The sequence below is a fragment of the Bubalus bubalis genome, chromosome 5 (assembly GCF_019923935.1).
Source record: "Bubalus bubalis isolate 160015118507 breed Murrah chromosome 5, NDDB_SH_1, whole genome shotgun sequence".
Taxonomy (NCBI): domain Eukaryota; kingdom Metazoa; phylum Chordata; class Mammalia; order Artiodactyla; family Bovidae; genus Bubalus; species Bubalus bubalis.
Genome location: NC_059161.1, coordinates 91,129,790 through 91,151,083, shown reverse-complemented (window position 1 = coordinate 91,151,083; position 21,294 = coordinate 91,129,790). Strand labels below are relative to the sequence as shown.

General features: G+C 37.6%; 1 protein-coding gene across 18 annotated transcripts in view; it reads right to left on the bottom strand.

The window, feature by feature from the left end:
• DLG2 (discs large MAGUK scaffold protein 2) overlaps positions 1-21,294 on the bottom strand; it is a 2,352,634-nt gene that overhangs the window by 1,627,948 nt on the left and 703,392 nt on the right. The window contains exon 1 of one of the 18 annotated variants that reach the window (XM_045165945.1): positions 8,939-9,270. The exons of the other annotated variants lie outside the window; for them this stretch is intronic. Within the exon in view, the coding sequence (XP_045021880.1) occupies positions 8,939-8,980 (42 nt within the window). The 5' untranslated portion in view covers positions 8,981-9,270. Of the gene's footprint in view, positions 1-8,938; positions 9,271-21,294 lie in introns of those variants that run through there. 18 annotated transcript variants of the gene reach the window in all.

Below are 21,294 nucleotides of genomic sequence, written 5' to 3'. Positions count from 1 at the left end.
AGTTCCTGCCTGTGTGGCCCTGGCTAACTATACCTCTGTGACTGGGTCCCTTTACATGTAAAATGGGTTTAATAACCAAACTTCTCTTAGGGTCACAGGGAAGATTAGATGATTCGAAGTACTTTGAACAGTGTCTGACCCGTCATAAGCACTCTGTGAATACTAGCTACTGCTAGGAGGCATGCGAAGCTATGCAGATGGATAGGCAAAATCTCAAAGGTGAAGTCGCTCGGTCGTGTATGACTCTTGGCGACCCCATGGACTGTAGCCTACCAAGTGTAGGCTCCTCTGTCCATGGGATTTTCCAGGCAATAGTACTGGAGTGGATTGCCATTTCCTTCTCCAGCGGATCTTCCCAACCCAGGGATCGAACCCGGGTCTCCCCCATTGTAGACAGATGCTTTACCGTCTGAGCCACCAGGGAGGGAAAGAAGTACTGAACCATGAATTCCCAAATGAGGATACTAATTGGTAAATGAACCAAGTTATAGGGACAGTTGCCCTGTGTTTAGTGCGGGACTTCCACACATTTTCTGCTTACGGTTGACTGGCTATTATAATCCGTCACCTTTCACTTGCATACTCCTAATTGAGGCTCTGTGTTCCTCAAAGAGGGGAACACATTATAGTATTTTTCAAATTGTTACTTATGACCTACTCTGTACTCTTTCATGTTCAATAATAAAGGTAAATGAAGAAAACAGTTTTAAAGTAGTCAGTATAAAGTATATTTCAACTATGTTTATCATTATAATACATTTAGTAAAAATGTAGATCAAAATGATAGGAAAGAAACAAATCTTTAAAATGTAAAAATAGAATAGAATATACCAAAATGCATATCTTTTGATAAAGTTAAGTAGTGCTTTGTGAACTTTGTATAGAGTTGCAATCTTGTAACTGAGTTATTTTATTTTTAAATTTATTTTTCATTGATGGAAAATTGCTTTGCAATTTTATGTTGGTTTCTGCCATACAACAGGAATCAGGAATCAGTCATAATTTCATATATATATATATATGTGTGTGTGTGTGTGTGTGTATACACACACACACACACACACACACACACACACACCCTTCTCTACTGATCCTCCATCCCACCGCTATACAGAGATGAAATTTTTGATTTATATTCTTTCTGGACCGCAGTCCAGAAAGTTTTAAATATTGACTACTTTGATTATCTATGTTACTTCGGCAAATATTAACGTATAACAGTTGCTCAACAAACTTGCTGACTCACCGCTTTTACTCCAAACATAAGCTATAAGACAGTCCTTCCCAAATTTGTCTTATGATAAGAATCACCTAGGGTCATTTCCAGATTCTCAGAGATTCTGAGTTTGGAGAAACACTATTATTTACTCTCATTAGTTCCATCCCTCAGTCATGTCCAACTCTTTGCAACCCCATGGACGACAGCACACCAGGCTTCCCTATGAGAAGAGGTAATAACCTGCTATTGGAAAATAAATTTGTTGAAAGCAAAATTTGTTCTCCTCGTTGTATGTCTATTTTTATTTACTGGTATTATACCTAATCCAAAGAGGTACTCTGTAAAATACCTCCAGTTGTTTGAACAGTGAACATTCATTTATTCAGCAAGTATTTATTGATCATTTGCAACAAAATCATGTAAGACATGATCCCTGCCCTCTAGTAGCTCAGTGTAGATTTATTTCAGAACTATGATGGGGTCCCCTGAGGATCAGATGATCTTAAGCCAAAAATAAAAGGAGACTTGAATGCACATATGTGACATAAGTCTTGGGTAATCTACCCTTCAGAATGTTCACAGGATTAAAAAGCACTAAAACTGCAATGGATAGAGGAGCCTGGCAGTTGATAGAGGAGTTGATGGGGCTGCAAAGAGTCAGACACGACTGAGCACATGAGTATGGTGAAACTGCAATGGCAACCACATGCAGAAGCCCTGTTCTCTAGTTAATACTATTCAAATACAGAGGAGCTGAGAACCAGCCCCACACAGCTGAGGAGAACTTGGTATCAGGGCAGGACAGGAGAAAGAAGATAAATCCAAAAGAAAAATTCTTCACAGAACTGGACAGCCTGTCCCCAGTCTTACTGGCACTAACTTGATCCAAACTATTAACTTCTTTCACCTGAATTATCACAAGAAGTTCTAACTGGTCTTCCTCTGCCAACCCTTGTCCCTTAAAGTCTCTTTTAAACACAGTAGCCTGAGCAACCTTATGACTCCTCCGCTTAAAACCCTGCGAGCTTCCCATTTCACTGAAAGAAGCTGAACCTACAAAGCTTGACATGATCTGCTCACTCTGACATCCTCTTGAACTTTCTATTGCTAGCCACACTGGCTTCTTAGACGTTCCTTAAAATGTCATCTCAAGGTTCCTGCACTTTCTGCTACCTTTTCCTACATGGTTAGTCCGTTCACACCCTTTATGTCTTTCATCAAAAGTCCCCTTCCTAGTGAGACAGACCCTCACTAACCACTTCACCTAAAACTAACTTCAGCCCCTTTCCACAGTCACATTTTTGAATGATGGCCCTTCCATGTTTTGCTTTTCTTTTCAGCATTTATCAGTGGTAGCACGTATTTTACTTAACTGTGTTTTTAATTGTCTGTTTAGCTTACAAGCATGTACATGTTATAAGGATAGGGATTATTGTCTATTTTATTTCACCCTCTATACCTCTGTGTCTAGCTACTGACCTGACACATAACAGATGCTCATTAAATATCTGGTGAATGAATGAATGAATGCAGAATACAGAGAAAAGCCTCATGCTTTTACTCTAACCACCATTTACAAGAAAGAAGAGAAGAAACAGTAAAATCAGACTAAGTAAAACATATGTAATTTTATTATTTATTTACTTCCTTACTTTACTAAAAAAAAAAAGATTTGGGGTATGGATGACATATAAATTACAGTTTCACACATCTCTATTATCTATTTTGGAAGGTTTTCAAAAGTTTAGAGTGGAACAGACCTAATTTAAATGTAGGCTTCATAAGCACCTAATATTTGTTTAACATTAGATAAGTTATTTTTGTTCCCTAAACTTTAGTTGGGGCTTCCCTTGTAGCTCAGTCATTAAAGAGTCTGCCTACAGTGCAGGAGACCTGGGTTCAATCCCTGGGCCAGGAAGATCCCCTGGAGAAGGAAATGGCAACCCACTCCAGTATTCTTGCCTGGAGAATCCCATGGACAGAGGAGCCTGGCGGGCTGCAATCCATGGGGGTCACAAGAGTAGGACACAACTTAGCGACTAAACCACAACCACCACCACCACCAAACTTTAGTTTTACTCATCTACAAAATAATGATGATAATACTTCTCTCACAGGCCACTGGAAAGAATTTTGAGAGAACAGGTGCAAAGTTACTGGTGTAGTCCTGGCTCGTGCCAAGAGCTTAAAAACGATAGCTATTGTTCATTTTGCTGATTTACTCTTTATTAACTTCTTTATAAATTTTGTTTTGAATTAAAGACCCTCATTAAAAATTATAACTCCACTATTTTGAGTAGATTTAGGCATTATAAACTTAATCACTGAGTAGGTGCAGAACCATTTGGAGGCCATAATACAGGGGCCCAGTGAGAGACTAATACATAATTGACCTCCTAAAAGAGATGGTTATTCAATTGGAACCCTGGTAAGAGACCACCCCTGATTTGGAGAGCTAGTCTATAAACTGTCTACACACTCTGATCCATGATTCTGAGCCTTGTCTATAACAAATGATGTTTATTAAAAACACCTACATGCAGGGCTATAGTAGACTCTAGAAAGAGCACGCGTCATCAGCATAGAAGCAGACATAGTTTCTACAAGTTAAACTTGTAATCGCTCCATCAGTTATTTTTCGAATTTCTAAAATACAAACTAAGAATAATGAAGAAAATATTATTAATATATAGTTCCTGTCCTCAAAATGCCTAAAATCTGCTTGGGGTGAGACAATGTCCAAACAAACAAAAAGTAGCTAGCGATGGATAATAATGCAAGTGACAGGATAAGGCAATGTAAGAGTCATTGCCATGAATGAGGGAGAAACTTCACTTACAAAATCAAAAGGGGAATAAAGTAAGGGAATTCGTGTGGCTGGCATCAACTTCTTGGAAGACAGATACCCTGTACTATTTTTTAAAGGGAGGATAGAATTTATCTAAGCATGACCGTGCAGAGAAGGGATTCCCATTGCAAGAAACAATTCTAGCAAATGCTCAGAGGCAGAAAACCATGGGGTGCTTGGAACAAAGCAACTTCACTGAGTAAATCTGGTAGAAATGAGCGTGATGAATGTCTGCATTCTAGGGTGCTTAGGCATCCAACAAATTGTTTTAGTTTGAATTATTGATTACCTCCAACCTAACTTGACAACCTGGCTGTACAGATGCAAAGGACATGAGTGAGAATAAGTGGCTTGTGATCCCCAAATTCAGCACTCAAACCAAAACCTATATGACTTTAAAATCTGTAGTTTCCTTTTTCTCAAAAGAATTTAACAAGCATTAAGGTAATTAAATCTGGGAAGAAGCTGATGAAGTAATTAAGAGAAATCTGGGACTTAGTACAATCATTTAACAAGTATTTACTGAGCACTTACTATGCCTTTGTCATTTTTCCTGATGTTGATGACATAGATATGAAAAAAGCAAACTGAACTCTCAGTTCCCAGTTCCATAGAGTTTATACATTAGCATACATGATGGTGGGTTTCACAGATAGCTCAGCAGTAAAGAATCCGCCTACCAATGCAGGAGACAGGGGTTCAATCCCTGGGTCAGGAAGATCCCCTGGAGAAAGAAATGGCAACCCATTCCAGTATTCTTGCCTGGGAAATCCCAAGGCTACAGTCCTTGGGGTCACAAAGAGTTTGTGATGGTGATAATAATGGTGGGAGAAGGGATATTATATGTAAATAGGTTTCTCTTCCACTATAGATATCTTTTCATTGGGTTCAGGTCCTCAAATTCCTTAACATGATTGCTATTAAAGGCAACTCTGAAGCCTTGCTCCTATTTGGTGGTCTCAATTTTATCGATCATGAATTAAATTAATTGAGCACTTAATACATTCTAAGAACATTTTTACAGTGTTTACATGTCTTATTTCACTTAATTGTTATAATCCCTAAAAACTATCATTATCCTTATTTTACAGATAAAAATAACTGAACTTCAGGTAGGTTAAGATAATTTCTTATACACAAAATTTCTGGAAATAAATGGGGAAGATAGAACTAAACAGTTCTCTTGGAATCCCCAAAACCCACACTTTAAAATCATTCTGCTATGCTCTTTTCCCAAAGAGCTCTTATATTTACCCTCAAGGAATTTCAAAATGAAAAGAGCAGAATTCTTGAATCCTGGCAGCAGGATTTACTGGAATAAACAGTAAATGAAGGGTCAGGAGGCCTAAGCCATATATTAGGTGTGCTGCTGCCGCATGTGGAACATAGAAACTGGTCATTTCCTTTCTCTACCTTAGTTTTCTTATCTGTGAAATGGGTCTAATACCCACCATTCATATTTCAGATATCGTAGATCCACAAGTGTATATAAATATGTTTACAGCAGCAAATGAAAGGAGGGAAATAATGAGATGATGAACATAAAATTATTTAGCAAATGAAAAGGTATCATGCAGATGTAAGTCATTATCATCAGTATCATTACTTTCTAAAACTAGATCCCTTTCTATAGATAAGAAGGACATCTGGTGCAACAAATTTCCTATGTTTACTTATCAAAGAGGTAGCTTTTGTACAACATAAGCAATTTGAGATGGAAGAAAAATTATTGTAATGATCATATTATTCTTTTTGTGTGAGTAGACAGATTAAACTGCTCTAATCATATTCTTCTTTAAAAAAGTTAAAAGATAAACGTAAGCCAACATGATATGAATGTTTTATCAAACTAAACATCTTTACACTAACAAGAAAACACAGAATATAAATAATGCTCTCTGTCTATAAGTTTTCATTTCCTTTCCTCCTGTAGAAAGTTCTCCTTCTAGAAATAGGTGGCAAATTAACACAATTTCTAAGGAGTTAGATTGAGGTGATTGTTCAGCCAATCCTCACAACACTGGCTTTGGCTCCTATTTATTAGTTTTACCCTGGCAGCTTGTGCTCGGCCTTGTAAGACCCACACTCCATCCATTCCAACTATTTGCAACTCTCCAAAGGATTCCACGCTTTTGTCATTCTCTCTACCAGGCATGCCTTCCTCACTGCAGGCTCGTTAGCAAAACTCCATTAGCTATCAAGATTCAACTCTTTGTGACTTCAAATCACAGTGAAAACTTTCTTAACAACTCCAGGCAAAACTGGCCAGTGTTCTGTTTTGTTTTGTCACTACAGTGGCCTGCATAGGTGTCCATTTCTGGTCCTGTAATATTTCAACCCACTTATTTGCTTCCATGCTTGTGTCCTTTCCAAGACAGGAAACTTCTTGAGAGCAAAGACTGTTTTCATTGATCTTGGTTTCCCAGACTAAGATCACAGTCTGGGAAATCATAATGCATAAATCATAACTGTTCTTCAAAAATTTTGGTAGATAAATGAATAAACGGTGAAACATGAGTCACATTCTGATAACTCTATGTATGTGTATTAATCCTTGATTTTAACGCCTTGATTGTTACATTAAAAACAATACTGTCTCAAAAAGTTGTGTTTATTGTACTATGTCATAAATGTCCAAATAATGAAACTATCATTCTAGAATAAAAGACTGTGACTTCAGGGGCTTTTTCTGTGCAGAAAAGCATAAGCGAGAGCTTTTGCTATCCTTTGAATTTTAACCACCTGAAAGTTTTAGGTCACTGTAACACCAATCGTGTCAAATCACGGCAACATGAGCAGTGACACACTATAAAAGAAACTTTATCAAAACCATTCTGGGCACAATGGAATAGAAGCAAATACTTTTAAAATGTAATATAAAACAAAAATTAAAAATAAAAATAGCTTGGAAGACTTTACTGCACCAACTTGGTAAAATACAGAACCCAAGTGAATTACAAACTCTTCTGCAAAACTTGCTATCTCAGAAGGAAAAGATAACTGTAATATAAAATTATAAAGTACATAAGAAAGCTCAAGATCTAATTATTGACAGGCATAAATATATTAAAAGTTGAAGATAAACTACTAAAGCACGGTTAAATATGTTGTATGTGGCAACGTATGCCATCTGAGTTTCCATTGAAGGTGTTATATCGGAGTACAGATTTGCAAAACTACTAAGAATTTATCATCCAAAAGTTATCTGAATTAAGATATTTTTGGTAAAACTCTTTTCATTCTTTTGCTTATGAACTTAATTGAGAAAAGATTAAAACTAAGCCCACGAAGAACACTGACAGTAGTTAATAGCAAAAAAAAAAAAAAGGATTTCCCAAAATTCATATTAAACGAACTTTGGACTCAGGTTTTCTTGCACTTCTGAAATACAACATCAAATATCAAAACAATCATCTCTTAATCTAACTTTTTTAGGGAGATATATATCTGAGAACATGTTTCTTCTTCAAAAAAGTTGAGGAGGGAAAACATTTACAATTCACTGAGTTGAAGAAACAACGCATGCCATACCAATAACTTTGAACAGGAGGTGGTGAAGGAGAAACCTAAGTGGACATTTGGGCACACTCTCTAGCTTTTTAAACATGTCTTTTCATACTTTCACCATATCCATCATAGGCATGGAGAAAACTGACTGTTGAAGTTAATCTTAAAAGTAGTAGAAAGTAAATTCTATAGAACTCTGCAAAACGGTCCACAGAATGTTTCCAGGTTGTAGTTGTAAAAGAATTGGTCATCAAAACACAAATACTACCTGTTTGAAATTCAAATAGAAAACAAAGAGGCTTACAAAAGAGTGAGCAGCAGGGAGTTCTTTAATAAAACTTGTAAACACAGAAAATGAAACTTTAGTACCCAGACACATTCAAATATTCCTGCAGTAAAATAAAAGGGGAAATATTTTACATTGACTCTTTTTTTTTTAGATTTCTATTTTAGGTATTAAGTCTTCATTGCCTTTATAAATATATATATATATATACACATATTTTTTGTTTTCCTGAAAGGCAATCACATTCCTTTTGGCCTTTCTTCAATAAGACATACAAGTTCAAAATGCTAACAGAGGATATAATTCACTTAAATTATGCAACTGGAATTCCATAGCTGGCCTGTCTGGCTGGCTCAGTGCTCAGTGAACACAGCGGCAGAAACCCTCTCCAGTAATAACAAAGTCCTTCCAGACAAGGGGTAAATCTCCCAAACTTAAGCTTAACTTTGGCTGCTCATTAGCTTCAGCAAGAGAATGTCAACAGGGTGACAACGTCAGGGCAGCGGTGTGCCCACACAGCCGAAGCCCGCAGCCCACTCAGCGCTGAGATTTTGTACGATCAATATCAGCAACTTCCAGAGATAATAATTTGTTTATATGAACGGAATGGTCAGGTATCCCACAGATCACATCCTAATGTCATTACAGCCACTGAATTTAATCCCCGGCTCTTAAACAATTAAGCTGCATGAAACCAGGCAGCTCACAGCACTTTTTAAAAGAACGACTTTAAATCCTAATCTAAAAGCATGCTCTAGGGCTTTTACCTTCTGATTTCTTGGTTCTGGCCTACTTCAATAATATTCATCTTTTCCTCCCCCCACTGCACCCCTCCCAAGTGTGAGCGAGAACCTGAACTGCAAACAGTTAAACCTGAAGGTCACTTCCCAGCAGCGTTCCAACATGCTCCCCCGGCGAGGCTGCACGGCCACAATAAAACAAAGCCCTTGCAACCACCTGTAATAATCTGCCTGTTCAGCCAGCAATCCGAAAAGTCCTGAAGCTACACAAGGTAGACATTTTCTGCAGCTGATTTCACATTTATATTGCGCCCAGTTGCCGGCTCGGCGCCTCTTACCTTCACGTTAGTCCGGAGTGCACAGTAGCATGCAAAGAACATTGCAGTGAATAAGGAGCATATGGACCGGTGTTCAGCTTCTCAGCACAGCGCAAGCCCCACACACACGATCCTGGGCATGTGCTACTAAGGAGCATCCGTTCCCTCTGTCAGTTTGAAAATGCATTGATCTCTGTTTTCTCTGACTACAGAACGACATGTCTTGAAGGCACCGAGTGAGGGCTCGAAATCTCTTCATTGGCTATATATAGCATTGTGCCCAGTAATTTCAATTAGCTGAGAATTCAGCATCTGAAAGTTAAGACTTCAGTTGCTTTTCCTTCTAGCATTTTAAATCACTGGGTTTAAAAAAAAAAAAAAGAAAAAACGGGAGGGGGGAATGAGCTCAGCCAGGAAGGAGGAGTGGGGGGGGGAAAGGTGAAGAATTGAAATTTAACCAATGAGTTACTTATATTTCTGGAGAGCCCTGGTGCTATCCTATTAGATACTTTACAAGGGGATTGCATCAAGCAGACTGTGAACGAAGAGGAAACCCTTTTCCCTTTGAGGTTTAATATGAGCTCTGCACTATATTCTAGACTCTTCTGATGCAGCGCCCTGTTTGGCAAATACTACCAATCACTGCAAACGTATCTCATCCTGCTTTCCTGTGTGGAAAAGGACCGAGACCAAAGGATCCCTGTCTTCTAAAGTCCCCTAAAATGTAAGCTGGGTCCCCTTGGGGTGATCTGCAGTTTCACGGCTGAAAAGTACCACCTTTTCTCACTTTGCTGTCCTGTAATATCTGTTACATCTTCCAGGGATATCTAAAGTTGAGAAGCTCACTAATAAAACGATGCATCCAATTTTCCCAAACTAACCTTTATTGATAGATGACAATCGATAATAGAAGATGAGATTGGAATGAAGAGAGAAGATTCCAGGGGAAAACATAACCACAGATTCAGTAGCTACTGCTGCTGAATATAATATGTTCAGCTGGTTCTGGAAGAGAGAGAGCGAGAGAGAAAAATAAAAGCTTCTGCCCCCACGAATCCATAAGGGGGTAAAAAAAACAACACACACACAACTTAATTCAAAAGCATCGTCAGATTCTCCTGTCTGTTGTCATTCCTCTCAGACACCGGATGCTGCAAATTAACTCAATTTTTACTGAGTCAAAAGGGCAAAGTACAATTTAAGGTTCTAAACTCTTATTTCCAGCCTTCGGAAGCCCTAATGCTCAGCTAGAATTCTAAAGCTATCTGGCTAAATGCAAGCAGAAATGAACAGTTCTCACTGCAGCAAAAATAGGAGGAGGAAAAAGAGTGGTTTGTCTTTGCCACAACATTCTCCATCAGCTTACAGCAACAGGGAAGATCAGCATAACTCACTGGAAAAAGCTGCAGTGACTTTTAGGATTTTTCTTTAATGTGTTTTGCATAAGCCACCTCCCCTCTGGAGCCTGCAGCGGTGCTGAGGCAGTCAGAGCACTGGGCATTGCTCCTGAGCAGCTTCAGAAGGGAGCAAGGTATTTAAGGCAAAGAAATTAAAAGAAAAAGAAAAGCAGGGTTTTCTATTTCTCTCTTAATGACAAGCATTCAGAAAAGTGTCGTCAGTTCTGACTAAACAGCTATTTTGGGCTGTCATTGTTTGTGCCTTTTTTTAGGAAGGAAAAAGGCAATCTTGTCTTAAGCTAGAGATTATTTAGCATCATAAGAGAAGGCATCCACTTAATTTGATTTCCAGTTCCGTCTGTCATATGAGTCTAGGTAATTGCAAATTTTAAGCACTTGCAACACAACCAGTGATTTCCAGGACACTAAAAATTTGACAAGGATGCCCAACTCTCATCATTTCACAACTTGTATTAATGGCTTTAAATACAGAACCAAGCATTTGAGTTGAATAACACTTTCCTCTCCTGAGGTCATAGCAGGCCACATTTCCTGCAGCTATTCCCAATAAATGAATCCAAACATAGAAACTCAAGGCCATGGAAAACACAGGAGAATTTTAAAATGACTTTCTCTTTTTGGGGGGTTCAGAGGATTTTTAAAAACCACATATTCAGTCTGTGAGTAAGTTCATTTTTTTTCATTAGGAATGGTGGGAAAAAGCAACTGTATGTCTTTTTTTATTATTATCTTAATACATTCGAAGGTATTCAGATGGCTTAGGAGAGACAGAGCAAAAAAGCTGAAAATGTTCTACATCTCAGACAGTTCACAGGCAAGGGTTAAATAAAAATGAAGTTACAAGTGAAAAAGCACATGCAGGTTTCTTTGACAAGTTAATCAGTGAGGACTTCAGATCTGACTTGAGATACAGTGGTAATAGTTACGTATTTCAAAGAAAGGCTCTTATACTTACAGACCTGCTTAAAACTTCCACAAATACTTATCCATCCCAAAGCATCCCCATATAGACATGTGCTCTACCTGTAGATTCATTGCCTTATTTTCTTAAATGTACTAGGATAGCTGACTTATTATTGCCAATTCAGACATGCAGGAAATGAGGCATTAACTACAATGACAATGTTCCACCTGAAAGTATTTCCTATTTGTAGTCAGAGCCTTCAACAGGAGTAATATTTGCTATTGTAAAAGGAAATTATAACTGGTTACATATTTTTAGAAACAATATAGTAAATCTAGGCTGTAGTACACATAAGCAAATAGTTGTAAAATATTACTTCCCTGTCAGATTCTTTCTTTTACCATTTGTGAAATGAAGATTTCTAAAATAGGAACAATATTTAGTTCATAGTGTCAGGGAGAAGATAAAAGATGAATCCTATCATCAAAATAGTCTAGATGGATTGAGGACTTAAGTATAAAAATTAAAACCATAAACGTATTAGAAGAAAACATAGATTTGGTTTGGGTTTAGATTTTGTATCATATTGACTGGAGAATCCCGAAGCCATATAAGTAAAGACAAACAAATGTTGAGTATATAAATATATAAAACTTCTGTTTGGCTAAATTATATGTAATGATAAATGACAAATGATAAATGACAAATTTGTAACACATTCAATGGAAATTATTTTTTAAGTAAAAAGAATTTTTGTAAATCACTAAGAAAAAATATAAAACTGAATTAAAAAAACCAGGTAAAGAACATAAAGTGGCAATTTACAAAAAAAAAACACAAGACACATTAAAAATCCTCCACTTCATTCATATTTAGGGAAAAGCATGCAAATTAGGAAAGGTTTTTAAATTTAACATATTGAGTACTAATGAGAATGCATTAATTTAAGGAAACTTTTTGGAGGGAAATACATCAAATATTTTTACAAGCACATTATTATCACACCAAACAGAATGGCCATAACCAAAGAAATCCACAAACAACAAGTGCTGGAGAGGGTGTGGAGAAAATGGAAGCCTCCTCCACTGCTGGTGGGAATGTAAACTGATACAGCCACTATGGAAGACAGTATGGAGAGTCCCTTAGAAACTAGGAATAAAGCCACCATGTGACCCAGCAATCCCACTTCTAGGTATATACCCTGAGGAACCCAAAACCAAAAAGACACATGTACCCCAAAGTTCATTGCAGCATGATTTACAACAGCCAAGACATGGAAACAACCTGGATGTCCATCGACAGATGAATGGATAAAGAAGCTGTGGTACATACATACAATAAAATACCACTCAGCCGTGAAAAGGAATGCGTTTGAGCCAGTTCTAAAGAAGTGGATGAACCTAGAGCCTATTATACAGAATGAAGTACGTCAGAAAGAGAAACACAAATATTGTATATTAACACACAAATATGGAATTTAGAGAGATGGTACTGACGAGCCTATTCATAGAGCAGCAGAGGAGATGCAGGCATAGAGAACAGGCTTATGGACAAGGGTTGGGGAGAAGAGGGAGAGGGTGAGATGAATGGAGAGAGTAGCAAGGAAGCATGTACACTAACATATATAAATAGATGGCCAACATATGTATATACACACACATATATATTATAAACATTCATTCCTGCAAGACTTAGTTGTAAGGTTTATCTTTATCACAGAATACTATGCAATTATTAGAAAATATAAGGTACATGTACATATTTTTATACTGAAGATGTCTAAGTTATAATGTTAAATGTACAAATAAGGTTGCCAAAGAGAATGTGTGCTATGAGCCTATATCTGTGTGTATATTCATATACAGTTGTGGTAGGTGTGTATGGGTGTGTGTGTGTATGTGTATGTAAAATTTTGACAATGATCATTGGAGACTGAGACTTGGCTTACGTGAGCAGTATGATATTACCTTTCATTTTTCAATTTATATCCCTCCGTATACTATAGACATCTCATCCACAATGAGGTGAATATTCTCTCTCAGTAAATGAGGGAAATAAAGACAAAAACAGGAAACATTAGGACATGTAAGGGGATTTGCCTGTTCTTGTATTCATTAAGCAGAGGTCACGGGACAATCATGATGTGAGAGATGGGAATCTACCAATTTCTGAGTTGATCTGAGTTCCCGAATGCCAAGTGTGGTGCAGACATCTCCCTGGAATGCATGTATTTCTAGTGCATGTGATATATTTGTTTTGAAGCATGGCCAACTACTTTATTTGGTTCTTAAAATGACTATCAATAACCTCAGATATGCAGATGACACCACCCTTACGGCAGAAAGTGAAGAGGAACTAAAAAGGCTCTTGATGAAAGTGAAAGAGGAGAGTGAAAAAGTTGGCTTAAAGCTCAACATTCAGAAAATGAAGATCATGGCATCTGTTCCCATCACTTCATGGGAAATAGATGGGGAAACAGCGGAAACAGTGTCAGACTTTATTTTTTGGTGCTCCAAAATCACTGCAGATGGTGACTGCAGCCATGAAATTAAAAGATGCTTACTCCTTGGAAGGAAAGTTATGACCAACCTAGATAGCATATTCAAAAGCAGAGACATTACTTTGCCAACAAAGGTTCGTCTAGTCAAGGCTATGGTTTTTCCAGTGGTCATGTATGGATGTGAGAGTTGGACTGTGAAGAAAGCTGAGCGCTGAAGAATTGATGCTTTTGAACTGTGGTGTTGAAGAAGACTTTTGAGAATCCCTTGGACTGCAAGGAGATCCAACCAGTCCATTCTGAAGGCGATCAGCCCTAGGTGTTCTTTGGAGGGAATGATGCTAAAGCTGAAACTCCAGTACTTTGGCCACCTCATGCAAAGAGTTGACTCATTGGAAAAGACCCTGATGCTGGGAGGGATTGGGGGCAGGAGGAGAAGGGGACGACAGAGGATGAGATGGCTGGATGGCATTGCCAACTCGATGGACATGAGTCTGAGTGAACTCCAGGAGTTGGTGATGGACAGGGAGGCCTGGCGTGCTGTGATTTATGGGGTCATTGCAATTCATGGGGTCACAAAGAGTCGGACACGACTGAGCGACTGAACTGAACTGAACTGATTATCAAGTAAATTTGACATGAGGCAAACTTTACTTTATGCAGGCAAATTTTACTTTATGTACTGAGTTCAGAAACTGCCCTATTCATATATTTAGTTTGTATCTCTCTCTCTCTTTTTTTTTTTTGGTTTGCAATGAACATTGCTATAGACCGAATGTTTGTATTCTTCCAAAATCCATATGTTGAAACCTAAACCCCAATATAGTGATATTTGGAGGTGAGACCTCCGAGAGTTGATTAGGTTTTCATGAATGGGATTAGTATCTTTACAAAAGCAACCCCATAAAACATCATTGTCCCTTCCACTACAGAATATAGAGTATATCTGTGAGGATGCAGGGAAAAGGCCATCTACGAGCCAGGAAGCTGACATTCACCAGACACCAAACTGGACTTATAGACTCTAGAACTGTGAGAAAGACATTTTTTGTTGTTCATAAGCCATCTAGTCTATAGCATTCTGCTGCTGCAGGCCAAATGGACTAAGACAAGCATGTAATACTTTTTAGAATATAACCTAGTTTTATAATTTTTTAAAAAACTATTAAAGAAATACATAAGTATAATTTATTAACATAATAACATCAACAATGTCTATCGATATATAAAAAAATTATATCTCTGAACATTTTCCTTATCTACAAAATAAGATTCAGCTATCTAGCCCTTTCAGACAGAGTAAAATTGGTACTTTTGCTTGCTTTTTGTTTCGTTTTGTTTTATTTAGCCAAGATAGATATGTATGTTTAAATGTTAAGAATCCACTAGTTTGTACTCCAAACCAATTAAATCAGAATCTCTGGGGGTGGAACTAAGGCATCAATATTTTATAAAGCTCCTCAGGTGATTCCAGTGTGCAGCTAAGCCTGAGAATACCGATTCTGTAAAGGGACAGAGAGTAAATATTTTAGGCTTGCGAGCAATACGAGCATGGTCACAACTATTCAACTTCGACACTGTAGTGAGAAAAGTGATAGATCTTACATAATGTGTCTCAATAAAACTTTATTAACCTTAATGTTTAAATTTCACATGGGCTTCCCTCATAGCTCAGTTGGTAAAGAATCTGCCTGCGATGCAGGAGACCGCGGTTTAATCCCTGGGTTGGGAAGATCCCCTGGAGACAGCAAAGGCTACCCACTCCAGTATTCTGGCTGGTGAATTCCATGGACTAAGTCCATGGGGTCGCAAAGAGTCAGACACAACTGAGCAACTTTCACTTCACTTAAATTTCATATAATAGTCTCATGTCACAGAATATTATTCTTCTTTTGATTATTTTCAATCATTTAAAAAGGTAAAAACATTTCTTAGCTTGTGGTTTGCCAATTTCTGTTCTAGAGTTTTGGGCATGCATGTTCAGTTGCTCAGTTGTGTTTGATCCTTTGCAACCCTATGGACTGTAGCCCAACAGGCTCCACTGTTCATGGCATTTTTCAGGTGAGAATACTGGAATGGGTTTCCATTTTCTCCTCCAGGGGAATCTTCCTGACTCAGGGGTCGAACCCACATCTCTTGCATTTTCCTGCATTGGCAGGAGAATTCTTTACCACTGAGCTACCTGGGAAGCCCTGTAGAGTCTTGGGCAGTGGTTCTTAAAGTGTAGTTTTGGGGTAGCATCAGTCTAAGCTGGGAATTTGTTAGCACTTAAAATTCTCACATCATACATCAGATCTATCAAATCAGAAATGAGGAATATGGCTCAGGAATCTGTGTCAATAAGACTTCCAGGTGATTTTCATATAAGCTCAGGTTTGAGAGCCATTATTCTGAAAAGATTAAGAGAGGAAAATGGATACGTAAGGCTCACAGAAAAATTGGAAGGGGTAGATTCCAGTGTATAGGTAGAGGAATCAGCCTTAGAGGGGAAAGACTATAAATAATAGAAAGAAAATAACTATAGGTGCAAGTGAGATAATTCTAGAGTGGAGGCTGAAGACTCCAAGATGAATGCCAGTTGAGTAAGAAGTCCCTACAACACCTCAGAACTTAGAATTCTATCCCCTTTAGAAACTAACAGCTCTAAGGCCTTGGAGTAAAAACAAACAAACAAACAACCCTCACAATTAAGTTCCTTTCTATCACTTACTAGCTGTGTGACCTTGGGCTAGTTACTCAACCTCTCTCTGCCAGAGTATTCCTCTGGAAAGAAAAGATAACAAGCCTACTTTACAGGCATGCTGCTGCTGCTCCTGCTAAGTTGCTTCAGGTGTGTCCAACTCTGTGCGACCCCATAGACGGCAGCCCACCAGGCTCCGCCGTCCCTGGGATTCTCCAGGCAAGAACACTGGAGTGGGTTGCCATTTCCTTCTCCAATGCATGAAAGTGAAAAGTGAAAGGGAAGTTGCTCAGTTGTGTCTGACTCTTCACGACCCCACGGACTGCAGCCTACCAGGCTCCTCCGTCCATGGGATTTTCCAGGCAAGAGTACTGGAGTGGGGTGCCATTGCCTTTTCCTAGAAGGACTAAAATAAATAAGGTATCCAAACTGCTTAGTCTAGTACCTGGTATATAATAATTTATCAGTGGTAGATTTTAATGTAAAGAAGACAAATGATAGAGGTAAGGAGCAAAAACAAAAAAAAAGAGATGTTAATATTTCCCTTCACTAATCTCTACCTAGAAAATTTACTGCATGGGTTTGTAAACCTTCTAGGATTTTCCTGGGACTTCCAATTGACCCAAAAGGGGATTCTCAGGAAGTTTGCTTATCTCATTACAACCTTGAATTGATTTTGTATCATTGGAATTTCTTGCAGCTTTCTTGGAGTTTTTCTGAGACAATAATAACTGATTTACAAATTACAAAGCATTTTAAGCTTCTTAGGATTTTCCACACAAGTGTCCATAAAGGCAGAGGAGAATTCATTTATTATCCTTGGAGGTATATGAACAAAATAGAATGCCTCTACTATCACAGTTATCTTAAAAATCTATATAGATGTTAAATTCAACAGTATCTTTGTATTTATTATAAAGTAATGTTTTGTATTAGTTATTGACCAGTAGATTTAATAAGCCAAGAAGGCTGTGCAATGTTTATCCCATGACTATGACAACCCTCTGACATACATGCCACTGTATATGCTTAGGGGTACTCTTTTGCTTCACTTCAGAAAGTAGAAATAAATTCCATTTGATTCTTGATTCTGACTTAAGCCCTGAAGATACTGGTATTACTTCTTGCATCCAGTGAGAAAAAAATAGCAGTGATTAAATGAATTGTTTAGATTTAAACAGAAGCTAGATGCAGAAATCCAGTACTAGGTCTTCCAAATCCAAAGGCCACAGCAAATTTCTCAAGATCACAGTGCCTGCATAGTGAGTCTTAATCATTTCAGAAATAACACTCCATTTATATACAAACAGCTTAATGTCTCAATTACTATCTTGATAGAAAATAAGCAATATAACCTATATTTACAGAGGTTTTAAATATTCAACATAATGCAATATAAAGAAGAAATAAGTAAAAGAGTGGAAATGTTTAAACAGTATATTTCAATGGAAATGCTCAGGGAAAACTCCATCAACAGTATAGTCAAATGATCATGTACTCACACCCACACATTTAGACAAACATGGATATACTGAATTGGTTCCTCAAACATCTGAAGCAACATTGCTATTAGTGACATAATATTCTGGACTGTTGAAAACTCTTGGTAAACTTCTTAGCAAAACAATGTCAATGATAGTTGATCGGTTGCTTCTGTATCATGGCTATTGTGAATAATGTGGCAATGAACATGGAAGCACAGACATCTATTTAAAATATTGATTTCATTTCTTTTGAATATACACCCAGAAGTGAAATTGCTGGATCACATAATGGATGCATTTTTAATCTTTTAAGGAACCTCCATACTGTTTTCCACAATAGCTGCACCAATTCACAATCTCATCAACAGTGTATAAGGCTTCACTTTTCTCCACATTCTCACCAAAAAAGGTTATCTTTTGACTTTTTGATAATAACTGCCGTAACAGGTATGAGGTAGTTCTTTCAAGGTTTTGATTTGCATTTCCCTAATGATCAGTGAAGTAGGACATTTGTTTGATATACCTGTTGGCCATTTGTAAGTCTTCTTTGGAAAAAAAATCTATTTTAGGCCCCTTGCTCATTTTAATTGGATTATTTATCTTTTTTATTGAGTAATGTGAGTTTTTTCATGTATTTTGGATACTAGCCTCTTATCAGATGTAGTTTGCAAATATTTTCTCTGCTTTCAAGGGTTGCCTTTTGTTTTGCTGATTTTTCCTTTGTTGTGCAAAAGCTCTTCAGCTTGATGCAGTCCCGTGCGTTTATTTTTGCTTTTGTTGCATGTGCTTTTAGTGCCATATCCAAAATATCGTTGCCGAGATCAAAGTCGAGGACTTTTTCCATGATATTTCCCTCTAGGAGTTTTATAATATCAGGGCTTATATTCAAATATTTAATCTATATTGATTTGACTTTTATATATGGTGTAATATAAGGGTTTATCTTATTCTTTTGCATGTGGATATATAGTTTTCCCGGAGAAGGCAATGGCACCCCACTCCAGTACTCTTGCCTGGAAAATCCCATGGAAGGAGGAGCCTGGAAGGCTGCAGTCCATGGGGTCGCTGAGGGTCGGATACAACTGAACGACTTCACTTTCACTTTTCACTTTCATGCATTGGAGAAGGAAATGGCAACCTACTCCAGTGTTCTTGCCTAGAGAATCCTAGGGACGGAGGAGCCTGGTGGGCTGACGTCTATGGGGTCACACAGAGTCAGACATGACTGAAGTGACTTAGCAGCAGCATATAGTTTTCCAACATCATTTATTGAATAGACTCCATTGTGTTTTTGGTGTCTTCTTAAAAATTAGTTGGGCATATATGTGAGGGATTTATTTCTGGTCTTTCTATCATGTTCCATTGGTCTCTTTGTCTGTTTCTAGGTTTCTGCAGTATGTGAACTGAGAACATCCAGATGTACAAGATGGGTTGCAAAGAGGTAGACGAATCAGAAATAAAGTTGCCAACATTCGTCGGATCATGGATAAATCAAGAGAGTTTCAGAAAAACATCTACTTCTGCTTCATTGACTGTGCTTTAACTATGTGAATTACAACAAACTGGAAAATTTTTAAGGAGATGGGAGGACCTGGCCACCTTACCTGTCTCCTGAGAAACCTATATGCTGATGAGGAAGCAAGGTTAGAACTGGACATGGAACAATGGACTGGTTCAAAACTGGAAAAACAGCATGACAAGGCTGTCTACTGTCACCCTGCTTATTTAATTTATACGCAGAATACATCATGTGAAATGCTGGGCTGGATGAATCACAAGCTGGAATTAAGACTGCCAAGAGAAATATCAACAACCTCTTTGCAACCCCACGGTCTGTAGCCTGCCAAACTGCTCTCTCCATAGAATTCTCCAGGCAAGAATACTGGAGTGGGTTGCCATTTCCTTCTCCAGGGGATTTTCCCAACCCAAGAATCAAACTCAGGTCTCATGAATTGCAGGCATATCTTTCCATTTATTTCTGCTTTATTCTATTTCTTTCATCTAAGTTTTGTAGTTTTCAGGGTAGAGATCAGTCACTCCTTGATTAAATTTATTCCTGAGCATTTTATTGTGTTTGATCCTATTGTAAATAGGATTGATTTTGAAATTTTTTCAGGTTTTTTTTTTATTAATGCAGAAAAATGCTACTGATTTCTCTATGTTGATTTTGTATCCTGCAACTTTACCGAATTCATTCATTAGACCTAACAGTTTTTGGTGTGGTCTTTAAGTTTTTCTATATAGATCATTTTATCTGCAAAGAGAAGAAATTTTACCACTTCCTTTCTGATTTGAATATCTTTTCTTTTTCTTACCCAATTGCTTGGGCTAAGACTTCCAGTACTATGTTGATTAGAAGTAGCAAGAGTAGGAAAACTTGTCTTGTACCTAATTTTAGAGGAGATGCTTTTTGGCTTTCCACCATTGAGTATGTTACTTGTGGGCTTGTCCTATATGGCTTTTATTATGTTGAGTCACATTCCCTCTATTTCTAATTAGTTGAGTTTTTGTCATGACAAGATATTGAATTTTGTCAATTGCTTTTTATGTTTACACTGACATGATCATAAGGTTTTCTTTTCATTCTATTAGTGTGATGAATCACATTTATTGATTTGTGTATGCTGAGACATCCTTGTGCCCTTAGGATAAGTCCAATTTGATCATAGAATATAACATTTTAATGTGCTATATTTTGTGAGGATTCTTGCATCTATATTCATTAAGGATATTGGCATATAATTTTCTTCCCTTATAGTGTTCTTGTCTGGCTTTGATGTCAGAGTAATATTGGCCTTGTAAAATCAGTTTGGACTGTAGCCCACTAGGCTTCTCTGTCCATGGGATTCTCCAGGCAAGAATACTGGAGTGGGTTGCCATTTCCTTCTCCAGGGGATCTTCCCAACCCAGGGATCGAACCCAGGTCTCCCGCATTGCAGGCAGACGCTTTAACCTCTGAGCCACCAGTACATGCTAAACTACTGCTAAAATCAGTTTGGAGTCTTCTTCAATTTTTGGAAGAGTTGAGATGAATTGCCATTAATTCTTCTTTATTTTTATTATTTTTTTTTTGCCATTGCCTTCTCCTTTTTTTTTTTTAATTTTATTTTATTTTTATTTTTAAACCTGAAACACTGTATTAGTTTTGCCAAACATCAAAAATTATTCACCAGTGATGCTGTTACTACTGAACTTTATCTGTTGGGAGATTTTTGATTACTGTTTCAATTTCCTTGACTTGGTATTAGTTTGTTCAGATTTTCTATTTCTTTATGATTCAGTCACAGTAGGTTGCATTTTATTTCTATTTCCCCCTTTAGATCTTAACATTTACTTTAATATTTACTTTATATATTTACATGGCCCAATGTTAGGTGTATATATATTGACAGTT